The following is an 18,325-nucleotide window of genomic DNA, read 5'->3' on the forward strand; positions in this document are numbered from 1 at the left end:
CCCGGCAGAAACAGGGAGACGGAGAAAATAACTAGTAGAATGCATTCAGTTAGTTTAGTTTCCGATTGATATTACGATTTTGTGATTTACCGTTCAACTATTTTGCTTACGAATGTTCTTACTCCGTGTCAGTGTGGAGCTTTCCTTTGAAGTGTTTGTGTTTTGAAGTGTTTGAAGTGTTTTTTAAAATTGTTTGTAGAATTTTTCATACCTCTTCTGAAGAAGCTGTTATGCAGCCTGGACTTCTGAACAATGATGATACATGGGAAAAATGGTTTAGTTGAACCAATTTTGAGAACTATTTGCATGCGTTTGTGTGTTAGCTGTTCCAGCGAATATATATGATGTCTATAAAAGAAATAAAGCTACAAGTATATAAAAATTATATTTAAAGATTTAGCTGTTTAGAATATTGAAATCATTACGAAAGTTCTACACTAGTGGGAGTTCAAAACATTTTTTTGTTGAATGGTAAAATCTGCGGTAATTTTGGTTTTCTGATTTATGCTGCTGATGCGGACTCCTTAATTACCGTTCGTTGAAAATTATTTTTTTTTGAAAAGAGAAGGATTGCGCCACTCCAAGAATAGGACCAATTCTGTCTTTCCTGTGGGCTGAAAAACCGTTCGACCAAAAGTTCGTGATGACCCTCTTTCACTGAAGGGGCGTCGGTTTGGCCAGTATTGCGCATAATAATCATTCTGAGTGGGTTTCCTTTTTACTTAAAATTAAAGATTGGAATTTTTTCAGATATATAGGAACTGGTGCATTTGAACATTTTTGATTCGAATTTATAGTTTACGTCAGAAGTTGGCAATTTAAGGAAGTTTTAGTTGCTTGAATATTCAAATTCTAAAACCGTTTCTAATTTTGAACGATCTCAAAATGTGATCTGAGAATCTATCTGTTTGTGGTTTCAGTACGTGCTCTCTTGAATATGGACTCAGAACGTAATTATTTGAGGGTATTCTGCTTTTCCCTTGACCGCAGCTAGATTACCAACAAAATAATTTTTGTGGTTCGTGATCCTTCATCTTTCTGTCATCAACTCGTTCTTCTGTTATTATATTAATAGCGTGTTCAACACAATCTGGTTACCAAAAATACTCGTGGTCTTGGATTGCCACCTCCCACAAACTCGTCTAAGTAAGAGAGTCGTCATTATTGGCAGAGTCACAAAACTGGGCTGAGACCTAGGCCACTAAGACCTATTGCCTCTGTACCATAAAGAAATTGTCTCCAACAAGCACCAGTAGCAACTGGGCTGATGGCGTCCCTTCATTCTTCAGGTGTGTCTTTCTCCAATTTTTCCTATTTGTGGAAGAGCCTCAAAGGTTCTTGATGCTCTGGCAAGGCAAGAGAACACCTTTCTTCGTCCTCAGGTTGCTTCTCGAGGACCGCAACTTGCTCTTCATGTGTCCAGGGGTACCCCAAGGCATGATTTTGGCAGTCATTACTGGCTTCATTGTATCCAATATTGGGAGTATATGCCACAAAATACCATGCCTCGTGGTTAGTCACGGGGATGGATGGTCAGTGTGCTAGCACTTGTTAACCCCTGTGATAGCTCAGTGGATTGATCTCTGCTTGGCAATAGGGACCACTGGGTTCGATACCAGCTGCCGCTATGCTAGCTGACAGGCTCACCTGTTTGTATAAACAGCACTCGGCAACTGGAGCTTTGACAACTATCTGTGCCGATTGGGGCCTACCAGCCATCCTGTACATTGTAGCTTGACGGTGACTGAAATCATCAGTATTTGTACCTTCCACTTTCCTGGCACCAGAGAAGGTTGTCACCGTTGCCCCCATACAAGACTTGGCTAGAGCCATCCATATAATTCCAGTAGACAAAGTCTTATTCCTGGGTCTTATTCCGACTTTAAAGTCTTATATTCCGACTCTATTAGTCTCAAGGTTTTTAAACTCTAATTCTTTTGTTAACAACTCGCTCATTTTTAGATGATCGTATTCCAAATTTATAAGTTTTCTATGCAGCTTCTTGTCTTCAATAGTGAATAAAAAAGGGAGCAGAATTAAGGACTCGTTGTTGCGTTTGATTTGAACGTCTTGTTTCATCTGTTGATTGGCTCCTTCTGATAGAAGGAGTTTAAATATCGAAAGATCTCCAGAGCCTATTTCCACATCTCTCCCTCTTGCCTTTAAAGAGATACTTAACGTATCTCTATGTTTGCATTTGAGGTTTAGGGATCCCTCGGTTTTTGTCACGAGTCCTTTCATCTCTGAACTTGAAACTAAAATTCGAGGGTCTGACAACTCTAAATCATAACATATTCTTGACCAGTCAGGTTGAATATTCAAACGCATTGCTAACATGGGTGTCCATTGCAAATTTAGAACCACTCGTATCATTTTCACTGAATTAACTGCATTTACCTGTTGTCCTTCAATAGGATGTGCTTGATTTTGCAAACAGATTTGTACGGTTTTTACTGGCCAGGTAGGTAGAATAACAGTTTTTTCCTCCTTAATAATTAATGACCCTGGGTAGAATTGTTGTCTATAGCAACATTCAAAGTTTTCTGTATCTATAAGGTTTAAGCTGACTTCAAGTTTGTCTTGAACTTTTTCAACTGTGTAAGAGGAATTCAGAATAGGCTGCTGCTTTTCGCTTCCTTTGCCAACTTTCTTGATAATCAAATCAACTTTTATTTTGTAAACAATTGGAGTATCCATGATCAGTTTTCTTCTTGAAGTTTTTATTTTCGGAACTAGACTACTGGCAGATGTCCAACGTCAACAGTAAATTTTCTTCCTTTTCTTAGTTTCCTTTTCATTTTACAATTTTATGGAACTAATGTACAACTTTGTGTAATAAAGATAATTTTGTAGTTTTCAAAATGTTTATAATAAGATGATTATGGGTATGGTAATTAAAGTTTATGGTAAAATTGTGCTATACAATGACATCATCGCAACGGAAAGCAATGACGGATACCAATACTATACCAAAAATCATGCAATGACGGATACCAAAAATCATAGCAATGACGGAAAGCAATGACTGGAAGAATGATGGAAGCATGTAACGTTGATCAGTCCTTGATCAGATCATTGTCAAATTTATTACGATACCTACATGTTAGGAAAGAGGTAATGGGTTAAAACCTCCCGCTTATGGCAGATTTCTTGGAAATTTTCAATTATTGTGTCATGGAAAAGCTATTATAAGCTATAAATGACTCCTTCGTTAGGGACATCAATTAACGACAATGTAAGGGTGAGAATGTGGTTTTCAAAATTTTTTTTTGGGGGGGGAATATTGTTGAAGTTGGATTTTTTCTTTTAATGGAAATACTAAAAGCAGAATTTTCAATGAAAATACCCAAAAACACGCTAAGAATCTAGAGGGGACAAAAATTCAGGGAGGGGGGGGGGGGTAATTATCGCAATTGACAGACTTTTCCTTCTCATGCTTGTTATTTAGAACTTCATTTGATCCATGCACTTCTCATTTCAGTGCCAACTGTTTGTGCTTGTTTTACTAGCAAAAGGTCATCATAAGGATTTATCGCACAATTTATCGACGACAATTTATGATATTATCGCATAATTCAATATTATCGCATAACATTACAATATTATAAATATTATCGCATCATTTTATATAATATTAATTTATTGTACTATTATGTAGGCCTATAGATAACATTGCTAGATATATAGATAATATTATAAATATTAACGCATAATATTATGATACTATCGCATATTTATAATAAATTTATCGAACAATTCATGTACGACAATTTATAGTATTATCGTCTTATATTATACATATTATCGCATTATTATATATAATATATAGATAATATTATTATATAATTATGTAAATAATAAAGACTCATGTTTCTAGTTCTATTAGTTTAGCTTATTGTATTGCGTACCCAAACATGCAGACCCGTGCAAACACAGACACACACTTGGTAATTCTCTTAAATGAGGTTGGGCTACGGAGATTTGGATTGCTGCGGTTTTCGTTTTATCCCAACACCATTTTTGTGTGGTTTGAGGCCCTGTTTCGAACACAATTTCTTTTTTACTATTAAAATTAGCTGAAATCATAGTTGTCATCCTTGAATCAGCTTCAAATGACGGTTCTTCCTCGCTTATAGATTTTTTTTTACGTGTTTAAAATTTCTGGTTGCCCTGGGTGAAGGCCCTCTTTTGTAAGGTCGTGACGCACGCAATAACCATAATGTGTATTAACCAAATACTGTGCATAGACTCCCCTAACTCTGATCAGCCTCATATGAAATGGGGCTGCTCCCTCCATCTTGAGTACACATGTGCCATAAAATTCTTTCTCGGCCTGACGGAGCTTTTGAAATTGTTTTCAACTAAGTGAACCCTCTGATTCAGCATATCAGAGAACCTCTCTGTAGACGTTTCAAGCTCCTATATTCAGAACGTGGAATTCTGCATCTGTTTTTCTTTTTTCTTTTGCCAGAAAGAAGATCATGGATGGGCTTTTTTTTTTTTTCTTTTTAGGGGTGATCGTATCTAAATAATGGTCCTATGAGATCGGGACAGGGTGGATTCGAACGGAAATTGTAAGTTCTATTGTCCTTTTTAAGTAATCCAAAAGATGGAGATGGAGTGGGGGGATTTTCAGTGAGGATGGAACTGTCTGGAGGGAATTTTACGGGGGAGAAAATTTCCCAGGAGTTTCCCGTGAGGGAAGGTGAGTATATTTTATGGTAGATGAGCCAGATTTACCGGCATTATTTGAAAAAAGATCGGAAATTAAACAAGAGCTGAGAGCTCATATGGCACTTGTGACGAGGTCGGAAGAGCCAAGAGCTCATATGGCATGAGCTCTAGAAAAATACTAAGAATCAATAGATTGATTTAAAAGGAAAATCAGAGGCTTAATGTTGGTTGGGATTTAAAATAAGAGCTCTGAAACACGAGGTTCTTCTAAATATCAAAATTCATTATGATAAGATCACCCACTCGTAAGTTAAAAATACCTAATTTTTTATAATTTTTCCTCTCCCTTCAGCCCCCCAGATGGTCGAATCGGGGAAAACGACTTTATCAAGTCAATTTATGCAGGTCCCTGACACGCCTACCAATTTTCATCGTCCTAGTACGTCCAGAAGCACCGAACTCGCCAAAGCATGGACTCCCCTAACTCCCCCAAAGAAAGCGAATCCAGTCCGGTTACGTCAATCACATATCTACGACATTTGTTTATTCTACCCACCAAGTTTCATCCCGATTTCTCGACTCTAAGCGTTTTCCAAGATTTCCGGCTTCCCCCTCCAACTCCTCCCAATGTCACCAGATCTGGTCGGGGTTTGAAATAAGAGCTCTGAGACACGAGTTCCTTCTAAATATCAAATTTCGTTAAGATCTGGTCACCCGTTCTTAAGTTAAAAATACCTCCATTTTTCTAATTTTTCTGAATTACCACCCCCCAGATAACTTACCCAAAGAGAGTGGATCCGGTCCAATTATTTCAATCACATATCTAGAACTTGTGCTTATTCTTTCCATCAAGTTTCATCCCGATCTCCCTACTCCTATTCTTTTCCTATTCTTCCTATTCTAATTAAACAGCCCCTGTATTTCAATAGCCGTTCTTAAAAACGGGGAAAAACAGTCAAACTATAGCGTAAAGAGCAAGGTTTTGAGGAGGGGGGCAACCCTTCCATCTACAGAAGAATTTCTGTTCGTTTTGAGTTTTAATGTTGCTCTTTATTTTCATTTAAATAAACTTGTTTTTTGTTAAATTCTATTAAAAATAGACCAAGGAATCCAATTTGGCTTCAGTAAAGTAACGTTATTAAACAGTATACAAGTAGTACTTAAACGTGCAACTTTTCTATAGCCGAATAAAATCCTGGAGTTGTATTTATGTTTGCAATAAAATGCTTTTGGCTTGCTGCTCTTGCTACTATATGGGTGACATCTACTTCTACTTCTACTTCTGACATCTACATCTTTGTTTTTATTTAGAATCCTGGTATCGGCATATTTCTGGATTTTTCAAAGGCCTTTGACATGGTTGATCACAGTGTTTTATTAAGTAAACTCAACAACCTAGGGATTCGTGGAGTTCCTTTCTCATGGTTCGAATCTTATCTCTCTGGTGGAGTACAGAGTGTGAGTCTGGGCGGGGTGACTTCACATCCCCTACCTGTCCGGAGGGGCGTCCCACAGGGCTCTGTTCTTGGTCCAATACTTTTTCTCCTTTATATTAATGATTTGGTTACGGACCTGGGTCCATCGGTGCATCCAGTACTTTTTGCTGACGATAGCAAACTTTTTCATCACCGGTCCTAATTTACCATCGGTCGTCACCTCTACTCAAACCCTTCTGAATAGAGTACATGAGTGGTGTCTCATTAACTGCATGACCATTAACAACAAGAAAAGTCAGGTTGTATTATTTCGAACCCCTTATAAAAAAATTAAGCTCAACAAGCACTTGGCCTAAAATATTCTACCAATCTCCTTCCGCAGGTCGAAGTTGCCATAATCTTGCGACAGGTAAGTATGATTAATTATGTGAATTATTTTCTTCCTTCCGATATCATTGTGACCCTTTATTACTCTTTAATTTACCCATATATCTCACACTGCCGACTTTGGGGCAATACTTATCCTTCAGTTACCAATAAATTAAAATCTGCCCAAAACCGTGCCGTCAAAGCAGTTTTTTGGCTGCCCCGACTATATCCCACTCAGGACTTGTACTCCGATTTTGGTATTATCCTTTTTGAGCAAATCATCAAAAAATTAAATCTATCCCTTGCATAATCCGCTTACCATAAAAATCTTTCTCTCCATTTATTATCTTATTTTAATAGTAATTATTCTGAAGGCCTTTGTCTCCGTTCATCCAACCCTTCCTTCATTGTCCCCAAGTGTGTTTCCGCCCAGCGATCCCCCATTTATAAATCCATACTTCAATGGAATTTAATACCTTCCAGTGTCGAGTTATCCACAAGTTTTCGCACGCTGTATAACAATGTCCTAAAATTTTGATATTATAATTCTCTATATTTTTATCCAATTGCCTTTAATTATCCATGTTCTCTCTTTTCTTTTTTTTTTCTCTCCTTCATTTTCAATTTTTTGTTGTTATGGTCCTTAACAAGTTCGCTTCTAGGATCTTTATTATTATTGGTGTTATGTGTTCTTTTTTTTTTATTTGCGTAAATTGAATTGAATTGAACCTAAAAAACACAGAGCATTCTAGTTTGGAAGCTGGCGCAGAGTAAGCCCATGTTGAATAAATACGGCCATCTTTAACTTGAAAACGCTACATCTGTCTAGACCTTAAATACTTGTCATCAGGACCAAAAAGTATGAGCAAGATATAAGAGTGGAAATTGGCGTGAGTGTCGACAAAAAAAAAAAACAAAAAAAAAAAAAAAAAAAAAAAAAAAAAAAAAAAAAACAAAAAACAGCAACGCTATCTAGCTTTTGGGAACACTCAACATCTTTTCAATATAAAAATAAGAATAATTAATTTAATTTGTGTATTTGGTAAAATTAGAGTCGTATCTGATGTCAGTAGGTATCTGATCTCAGTACCTGAAAGAAAAATGGTTACAGAGTTTGAAAAGATGCTAAATGTCGCCACATGGTACATAACGTTGGTATTTTGTTTTACTAGTGTCAGTTTCTACTCTTATAAGTTACCCATACCCTTTGTTCAGGATATCAGGATATGATCAGAACATGATGAGTTACAGCGACAATATAACAATCCATACCATAAAAACTAGGGAAAAGAGGGGCTCGATTTTTGATGACAAACGACTTCCGTGTGCAGTTCTGTAGTTTTTGATAGTAGCAGGTGTCAAATGAATCTTAACTGAAATTTTTACTTATAAAAAGTATTTGACATAAAATTAACTTCCAAATGAGTTGTTAAAAACCTATTTATGCTGTTTCATTGTCCCATTAGCGACGAAGACAAAACCGGCAGTGGGAGAAGAAAACAAGGAGACACGTCACTGCTCCCCATGCAAAAAAGTGATTTTCCTCGTTGCTCAAGATGGGGACTGTAATTCTCCTATTTTGGGGTTTCAGCTATCTTGATTCCGATGGTGTGGTTTTCATTTTGATCCGACACCATTTTTGAGAGGTTTCTGGCTATTTTTTCAATTTGCATAAATTTATTTTTGCTACAGACTTGTACCATCAAGATTAATCCTAATCGAAATAATAGTTACTATTTGTGGATCAACTTGAAATGATGATTCTTCTTCTCTTATCAGTTTTTTCTCAAAATGAATTTTTAAATCCTTGTCAAACAGTTCGTGGTAACGAACTGTAGTAAGGAGCGACCCGGCTCAATAGTAACCAAAACAAAAAAAAGGAATTTTATACTAATAGCTACATCGAAAGAATCGCATTTTAATGCTGATTTTAAATATGTAGGTTTAATCAAGTTTAGTCTCACCCATCAGAAGTTACGAGCCTGAGAAAATTTGCCTTATTTTAGAAAATAGGGGGTAACAACCCCTAAAAGTCATAGAATCCTAACGAAAATCACACCATCAGATTCAGCGTATCAGAGAACCCTAATGTAAAAGTTTCAAGCTCCTATCTAGAAAAATGTGGAATTTTGTATTTTTTGCCAGAAGGCAGATCACGGATGCGTGTTTATTTGTTTGTTTGTTTTCTTTCCCCAGGGATGATCGTATCGACCCAGTGGTCCTAGAATCTTTCGAGAGGGCTCATGCTAACGGAAATGAAACGTTCTAGTGCCCTTTTTAAGTGACAAAAAAATTGGAGGGCACCTAGGTCCCCTTCCACGCTAATTATTTTCCCAAAGTCACCACATCAAAATTCTGAGATAGCCATTTTATGTAGCGTAGTCGAAAAACCTTATAACTATGTCTTTGGGGACGACTTACTCCCCCACAGTCCCCGTGGGAGGTGCTACAAGTTACAAACTTTGACCAGTGCTTACATATAGTAAAGGTTAGTTGGAAGTGCACAGACGTTTTCAGGGGGATTATTAGGTTGGGGGGGGGGTTTAGAAGAGGGGGATACGTTGGGGGAACTTTCCTTGGACAAATTTATCATGGGGGAGAAAGTTTTCATGAAGGGAGCGCAGGATTTTCTAGCATTAAAAAAAAAACAATGAAAAAATAAATATGATTTTTTTTTTCAACTAAGAGTAAGGAGAAGCATTAAAACTTAAAACGAGCAGAAATTATTACGCATATTATGAGCTTACCTCCTCCTAATACCCCGCTCTTCACACTAAAGTATTTTTAGTAATTTCAACTATTTATTCTACGGCTTTTGTGATTCAGGGGTCGTCCTCAAGAAATTGGGACACAATTTAAGCTTTAGTGTAAAGAGCGAGGTACTGACGAGTGGGTGAACCCCCTCATATACGTAATAAAAGCATGAGAATACAGAAGTTCGTTACGTAAGCTAATTTGTATTTTATGTATATCTTTTACTAATAAAAACATTCGTAAAAAAATTAAAAGTTCTAGTTGCCTTTTTAAGTAACGAAAAATGTGAGGGCAACTAGGCCTCCTCCCCCGCTCATTTTTTCTCAAAAGCATTCGATCAAAACTATGAGTAAGCCATTTAGCCAAAAAAAAAAATATGCAAATTTCGTTTTAATTATTCATCTGCGGAGAGCCAAAATCAAAACATGCATTGATTCAAAAACGTTCAGAAATTAAATAAAAAAAAACAACAAGTTTTTAAACGGAAAGTAAGGAACGGCATTTCAACTTAAAACGAACAGAAATTACTTCGTATATGAAAGGGGCTGCTTCCTCATCATCGCCCCGCTCTTTACGCTAAAGTTTTTTACTGTTTCAAAAAGTAGAGTTAAGAGAAAGAGTCTAACTTTAGCGTAAAGAGCGGGGCGTTGGTGTGGAAGCAGTCCCTTTCATATACGAAGTAATTTCTGTTCTTTTTAAGTTGAAATGCCGCTCCTTACTTTCCGTTAAAAAACATGTTTTTTTAAATTTAATTTAAATCGACTTCGTTCTTTACTAGGTTGCGTCTGATGCCGCAGCTATGATTAACGAAAAGCAACAATTAATATCCTAGTTCCAGCTTTGGGGATCTTGGCTCGATTTGAACCATTGAAGGAAGTGGAATCTATTAGTCCATGTCTTAACGAAGGTTTTTTGAAAACCTTTAGAAGTAACATGTGATGCACTATTTAGCACTTTATGAATCAACAACCGATTCAGCCTCTGTGAGATTAAATTAAAAAAAACTAGTTTTTTTTTAACTGAAAGTAAGGAGCGACATTAAAACTTAAAACGAACAGAAATTACTCCGTATATGAAAGGGGCTTTTCCTCCTCGACATCCCGCTCTTTACGATAAAGTTTTTAATTGTTTTAAAAATTAGAATTGTGGCAAAGAGTCAAACTTTAGCGTAAAGAGCGAGGGATTGCGGAGGGGAAAACCCGTTTCATATACGGAGTAATTTCTGTTCGTTTTAAGTTTTAATGTCGCTCCTTACTTTCAGTTAAAAAAATTATTTTTTTTTTTATTTAATTTCTGAACGTTTTTGAATTAATGCATGTTTGATTTTGGCTCTCCGCACATAAATTATTAAAATGAAATTAGCATACTAATTCTCTTTTTGGCTAAATGGCTTTTGAGAAATAAGGAGTGGGGAAGGAGGCGTAGTTGCCCTCCAATTTTTTGGTCACTTAAAAAGGCAACTAGAACTTTTAATTTTTAACGAACGTTTTTATTAGTAAAAAATATACGTAACTTAAGAATTAACTTACGTAAAAAACTTTTATATTCTTATATTTTTATTATGTATATGAGGGGTTTTTTCCTCTTGTTAATACCTCGCTCTTTATACTAAATCTTAAGTTTTGTCCCAATTCTTTAAGAATGACCCCTGAATCAGAAAGGCCGTAGAATTAGTAGTTGAAATTACTAGAAATACTTTAGCATAAAGAGCGATGTATTTATTTCCTCCTAAATACCTCACTCTTTATGCTAAACTATTTTTAGAACCCCTCATATGCTTAATAATCTCTGTTCGTTTTCAGTTTTAATGCTACTCCTTACTTTCAAGTGAAAAAACTTTTTCATGTTTATTTTTTCATTGTTTTTTTTTATAGTAATGCTAGAAAATCCTGCGCCCTTTTCATTGAGTTTCTCATCCCCCATGACATATTCCTCCAAGGAAAGATGCTCCCACATAGCTCCCTCCCCTCAACTTAACCCGCAAAACCATAAGAATCCGCCTGAAAACGTCTGTACACTTCCCAATAACCATTACTATATGTAAACACTGGTCAAAGTTTTTAACTTGCAGCCTCTCCCCCAGGGACTGTGGGGGAGTAAGTCATCACCAAAGACATAGTTATTATGATTTTCGACTATGTGGAACAAAATGGCTATCTCAAAATTTTGATTTGTTGACTTTTGGAAAAAAATGAGCGTGGGAGGGGGCCTAGGTGCCCTCCAATTTTTTGGTCACTTAAAAAGGGCACTAGAACTTTTCATTTCCATTAGAATGAGCCCTCTTGCGACACGCTAGGACCATTTGGTCGATACGATGACCCCTGGGAAAAAGAAAAAAAAAACAAACAAAAAGCAAACAAATAAACACGCACCCGTGATCTGTCTTCTGGCAATAAATACGAAATTCCACATTTTTGTAGATAGGAGCTTAAAATGTTTGCTATAGGGTTCTCTTATACGCTGAATGGGATGGTGTAATTTTCGTTAAGATTCTATGACTTTTAGGGGGTGTTTCCCCCTATTTTCCAAAATAAGGTAAATTTTCTCAGGCTCGTAACTTTTGATGACAAAGATTAAATTTGATGAAAGTTATATATTTAAAATCAGCATGAAAATCCGATTCTTTTGATGTATCTTTTAGCATCAAAATTCCGATTTTTAAAGTTTCGTTTACTATTGAGCCGGGTCGCTCCTTACTACAGTTCGTTACCACGAACTGTTTGAGGAGAGGTAGGGGTCCTGTTTTTTTCAGATTATCTTTCAGAAGGGTTTGTTGAATCGAGAAGCTCGATGGGGATTGTGAGATATGGTTTTAATTCTTTTTTTGGAGATTAAGTCTGTTTTGTCCTTTGTATGGGGGGGGGGGTCAGGGGATTGAGGCCTTTTTTTATCAGGACCGTCCACAGACAGCGGTTCTCGAATCCCAACTAAATTGGTTTGAAGTTAGATTTTAAGTTTACAGTGGAAGGTAGACGCAATCACACCGTTGGAGAGAGAGAGGGCACCTAAATTCTTATTACCACTATATCGACCATAAGCGGCTGTTGGATCTTACCTAAATATGGCGGAAAGTAAAAGTAGGGTAATTGTCCTAGTTTTTGCATATCTTACCCGACTATTGTAGTAGTTCCTCTATTCTTGTCATCATGACTTCTTATAGATCAGGTTGACAAAACTTGGTGAAAAGTAAGAACTGGTGTCACACCTGTGCTTTTGTGGTACGGGGCCAAACTTATCTCCGCTGGTAATAGGTAAGGGTAATGGTAATTGATAATGGAAATTAGTTTAATCAGGACATCTAACACAGTTTGTCAGGCTTCAAGGCAATTTGTTGGAAAGGGAGAGTGGAATTCCGCCTTGTTGGTTTTTGCACCTGAACACGAACATGAGCACCTAGCACGGAGATATCATAGGGAACTTATGGTAGGCACGGCACTTGCCTGGATAAGGAATTTTAAGCGCCAAACACTTGCCTGGGTAGGGAATTTTAAGCGCCGAAACCCTATAGGCAAGTGTGTATTATCCTGATGAGCCTTTGTCTTGGATGGTCGCCTTTGAACTATTTGTCTTATCTATTGTTTTAAATATTCGATATATGACGACCTATACTTACTTGCGACACGACTGCCTGTCCATGGACTATTCTTTACGGTTGATTGTGTATGGCTATGCAGTTTGACCTATGTAATGGGATGGATGAGTAGGGTTACAGCCTCGTTCAAGTACTTATCTATATTAATTACTAAAGTAGGAAAACAGTCTTCCTTTCTCCTTCTGTTTTCTTTTTTGTTTTTATATTTTTTTTTATTATCTATTTATTTTTTATATATTTTATGTATTATTTTTAGTTAATAATTATTATTTATTATTATTTTTTTTATGTTTGGTTTTATGGTGTGCGTTTGTTTCTGTGTTTTATGCTGTTGCACTGGTGATTTCTTTTTTCCCTATATAAATGAGCTCATTTGGTACCTACCAAATAAACTTTTTGAGCATCAATCAAACCTAGTCACAAGTAGCAGTTAATTTTCTAGAAATACTTTACCAAGTTTATGAGGTTGGAAATCTGCTTGAAAGGAGAAAGGGGGGTCCCAACATTCTTTTGAAGGGGCCACAAGGCTCCAGCCTAACTTGATGAGCTAGATTATTAGTTGTTCGGTTATATGGTCTGAACCTGACCAGACCTTGGGGGTCTGGGCGCAGGGTTATCTCTTCACCAGCCTAGTTATTAGGTGAACTGGTGATATTAGTTCAAGATCACTTGATCAAAAGCTACAGTTATGATCTCGGGTGTCTCTGCACGATTGGGCTTCTTTGGGGGAGGAGCTACATCCTTGTCCTTCGCATATGTAAGATGGAACTACCTAAATCAAATTTTAGATACTAGGATTCTGTTGTGTCTTTAGAGGCTTCAAATCTAAACCTGTAGACATAGTAGCTAATGTTGCTTCAAAACTGTAACCCAAGGCTTTTCACGAGGCCTTGGTGTTGGTCCAGTTTCAGTCCGTTCTAAGCTTCAACGATTTCTCTTTACTTCAATGTGAAGAAACCTTTTTTTTTTTTTATTATTTTTTATCAACTAGGTATGATATAAAGTAGAAAACCAATAGTCACAAAAGTTTGACCGCTTATTTTACAGAATGGGGTTGAGGAATTTGTAGAATAAATTAGATATTTAGGGACTGGGGGGGGGGGAGGAGCTGCGACACACTGCAGGGATTAAATTGTAGATGGAATGAATTTTAGCGTCCTAAACTTTTTCGCTTTTCTTTTCTAGCTTAAAGTAATTATATTTTTTTTCAGGAGAAGGAAGATTTTCAAGGTCAAAGATTTATAAAATGGTCGCATAACTCGTTTTTTCATATTTTTGCTGTTTCTGGTATTAACGTGCTAACGTGTAAATAAGACTTTTCTTTAATTGAATTTTAATCTGGCTTAATCCGCTCTTTGCAAAATTAATTTTAGGAGGTTAGAAGCTGCCCCTACAGGTCGTGAGAAATCTTCATCTTTTGGGGGACCGTGAAATTTCGACATTTTGGGTGTCTCCTCCAACTTTATCGCCTTCGTCTTAAATACTTTTAATCTCTGTGTATTTTGACCATATTTTGTTACTTTACAAAATGGACTAATGACTCCAAGGCTTTCTTTTCATTTTAAATTGTGGATACTAAATTTTAACGGTTTTCAAAACTAAAACTGAAGGTTCATTGTTAGGCGCCTTAAGCTTCGGCATGGATCCTTTCAAATAACATGAATTGGTCATGACATGGTCATGACATGATACTTCACTGAAATTCTAAAACTAGCATTTCTGAAAAATAACACTCATGTTTTATAAATCTGTTGGAAAATTAGAGAAACAAAACATCTAATTTTCCTAAAAAATGTGTTTCCTTAAAAATGTTAGAACAGTTTTTGAAAGAAAATGCTTGGAAAAAATAATTAATGATATATGTTAAATATAAAACTTAAAATATCATGTTCGTTGATAGATCTAGCTTCTTGTGTAGTGTAAGACAAGCTTAAGGCACAGATAAATAGAACTACTTGGAAAAACTTGTGGCACCAGACCTCTTTTTCCTTACTATTACAGGCTTAAAATTTCACACAAAAGAACCAATCAAGTGGGGTCTAACTTTTAGTTATTTTCGCTGGTTTAATATAACGTTTGAAAATAAATCAGGCATTAGAAAAGCATGATTCTTTGTCTCTTTTGAAAAAATAAATTTTTTTGTTAGCTCTCAAAAAGACAAAGGATAAAAATCAACAAAACTAAAGCACCCTCTTCCGCGAAATTATTGGGAAGTAATATCTCTCTTTTTCGGGAGTAATAAAAGGGAGTAATAACTCTCTTTTTTGATTTTATTTCTTTTTCTCTTGTGTCGTTCGTATAAAGTCTGCTTATGATATTTTGATTGCATATTTAATGACAATTTATATTTTAAACTATGGACAAATCAAATAACCATATCATAAACTAAATATGCAACCATTGATAACATAATAATGTCTGTTTGAAATATTTAGCAGATACTTTCTGTGTTATTTTTGTAAATACTGAAATCTCGTTAAATTTTTTTTTTATTCGGTTCAGGATTGATCAAATGATCTGGGTATGACATGGGTATGAATTCCTTACGAAAGTTAGTCTACTGAAGTTATGTTTAATGAAGTTGTTTGCTGCAAGCATAAGTTGTTTTTTTGTGAAACTAAAAGTCTGTATTGTTTTGTGATTTGAGCTTTGCATTAAAATGTACCAACTTCAGTTTCTTGACAATGTCTGTATTATGTTGAAGGTTGAAGGTATGTTGAGGTATGTATTGTTGAGGGTATGAGGGTATGTATGATGTTGAGGGTACTGGAAACTGCTCAACCGAGGCACATGTATAGACGTTTCTTTCGAGCCAATGGGGAGAGTTAATGTAATAAACGTAAAAACTAAACAAAAAATAGAGGATTGTAAGATGAACATAGGCCACTGTGGTGAATATAATATAAATATAGAGGAATCTGCATGGGGAGGGGGCTAAAACAAGCCTCCTGCCTACTTTTATGACTCAAGCTAAAAGACATCTTAATGTGGGGAACTTGTATAAAAAAAATTGAAGAGCGCCTTTAATTTCGTAGTAGTAGGATTGAAATGATTTTATAAATAATAAGATAATTAAATAATATTAATAAATAATAATTAAAGGAACGTATAGTATGGATCTAGGAGGAAAATTCATCCCCACTATTCCAAAAAAATTCCTCCCGTCTGAAAATTACCCGAGACAATCTCTCCACCCGTGTAGAAAACCCCCCTGCGAAAAATGTCCCTAAGTTTCCCAGCAACAAATATTATCTTTAAGAAGTGGACAAATTAAAGAGCTTAGAAAGGCACTTAAACTTCTACAATACGGTTTTCTGATTGTTTTATAGTTAGGGAGGGAGGGAAACATCTCAAAGGGTGCAGTAACATCTTAATGCAATTGATGTCAAACATCTCAGCTCTCATTGAGTCATCAGATAAATGCAGAATTAGTTCTAAAGGAGAGGCAAGGGGAGGTGGAGGTAATAAATTAATGCATAATCGCCAGACCCTAACCAGGATTTTTGCTTGGGGGGGGGGGTACAAAAGAAACTTTAAAAACACTTATAAATGTGAAATTGATATCTACTCCCTTATGATCTCTAGGAATATATCTGGTATACGCTGCTATTATGAAAGTAAAGAGTAACATCAAACCCCAAAATAAGAACAATTTATTCCCTACAGGAGGGGGACTGCCCCATCTTCATCCTCACCTCTACCTGTTGGTCGCAGAAACCTTGGAGGGTCCCGGTTAGATTAGAAGTTGAAAGTTCTAGTCCTTTTTTTATAAGACGGATGTGCTTGGAGACCAACTAGCCGCAGGGGAGGGGATATTTTTAAACACCGGCCACAGTTATTACAACTTTAAAAGGTTTGTTGTTCAATCTTGATGTTATTTGAAATTTTATTTGGTTATTAGTTGCATGCAGTATATGTCTTAGCATGGATTTCACAAGTTATAGTAACTAAAAAGGAAAGAAAAGTGGGTAAAGCCATTGCAAAAACGTTTTCTCTTACTTCAGTACATAATTTGTGTATATTATAGACAAGTTTATACTCATTATTTTAGTTTTTTTTTTAAGTTTTCATAGTCCGTGGTGTAAGTAAAGTGAAATAGATATATTTAAGTAATGGTAAGGCTTAATTAAAAGCTTTGCTGGTTATTTATTTATTTTCATTTTAATTTATTTATAAACGCTAAGGCAGTACGATCTAAGAAATAATTCATTTGATCCCTAGTCGTCCTAAAAACACTCTGAAAAAAAGTCGGAAAAAGAATTGGTGGAGGATTATTCTAGCCAATAAATGGATTGAAACCTTTGACTAAATCACTAGCCTTTAATCATTATTACCCGCTGTTTGTTTGACGCTGTTGTTAAGCCTTGTAAAATGCTATTAGAAAACAATGTCTATTCTTAAAGAAAAAGCTTAAATAAATACTGCTTACGTTTCATCAAAAATTATGATAACAGTTCTTTCTAAAAAGAACTTAAGCGACGTTTTAGTGAATTCTCTTATCATTTCACTAGTAGCAAGTTAAGTTTATTGCATATTTTTTTCATTATTGAACTATTCAGGTATGTGTTATAAAAAGTAGTATGTAAATAGTAAATTTGATTGAACGTGCGTCAGAGGGAGGTGAATAAAGCAACACGTTGTTTATTTTAATTGCCTTGACGAAATCAAAGAGAGAAATCTTAAAAACAACGAGTAAATAGCATGTAGGTAGTGCAAAGGAACGAAGAAAGCAAGAAGAAGACAATAAAAAGAAGAAGAAAGAACCAAAAGAAACAAATAAGAAGAAAAAAATAAAGACATTTTCACCACATCATAGCAAGGCGTCTTTTGTGTTTAAGAAGGAAAAGAATTCAAATCAAAAAAGCTTAAAAAACGAAAAAAAAAATATAAAATAATACAAAGCAAAAGAGAATAAAAAGAAAAATCAAATCAGTTTGTACAAGAACTGCTCCAAGTAAAAACCCAAGGAAGTAGAATATGATATATATATTATATATATATACTTTAGATGCTACTGTGCTTTACTAGGATTAGCCTTTTGATTATGCATTTGTTACTTTGAGTGTTTGCCTGAGTACCCAAAATCGAGTTCCTTGGAGCAGAAATTAAGCATATTAGTTTTATTTTTTCTTTTACTTTTTATTTTTCTTTTAATTTGATTAATCGTTTACTTTAACTTCTTTTAGTTTGATTTTTGTTTCAGTGCCAGATATTACTTAATGTGCTTAATACTCCACTTGATTTGCTGGAAGAAGTCCTTTGCTTTTGTATAAAACTGAATTCTCAGCTTCCATGTGTTCTTCCAATCCCGAAATATCTTTTCTTTTACATAAACCTTTTTCAAGTATCTTTATTTGCCACACAATTTTCTAAGGCACTTAGTTCTAGCTGCAACGCTAGAAAGGCGCTTCTTGCAGTAGCCCGCCATTTCAAACTTTTGAATGTTCGATCTACAAAGATCTTTTTTAGATTCTAGTCGAAAGAATATGGGTAAGCAAAA

General features: G+C 35.7%; 1 protein-coding gene across 8 annotated transcripts in view; it reads left to right on the forward strand.

Moving 5' to 3' along the window:
- Positions 1-15,498, forward strand: part of LOC136029909 (protein-L-isoaspartate(D-aspartate) O-methyltransferase-like) — a 47,202-nt gene extending 31,704 nt beyond the window's left edge. For 6 of the 8 annotated variants that reach the window (XM_065708416.1, XM_065708412.1, XM_065708420.1 and 3 more), the window contains exon 8: positions 14,037-15,498. Coding sequence is in view for 4 of the 8 variants with exons in the window: in XM_065708412.1 (XP_065564484.1) it covers positions 14,037-14,070 (34 nt within the window). In the remaining 4 variants the exon portion in view is untranslated. The remainder of the gene's footprint in view (positions 1-14,036) is intronic. The other 2 variants (XM_065708417.1, XM_065708415.1) reach the window with 1 other exon arrangement.
- Positions 15,499-18,325: the final 2,827 nt, after the last annotated feature.

This window comes from Artemia franciscana, chromosome 8 (assembly GCF_032884065.1).
Source record: "Artemia franciscana chromosome 8, ASM3288406v1, whole genome shotgun sequence".
NCBI lineage: Eukaryota > Metazoa > Arthropoda > Branchiopoda > Anostraca > Artemiidae > Artemia > Artemia franciscana.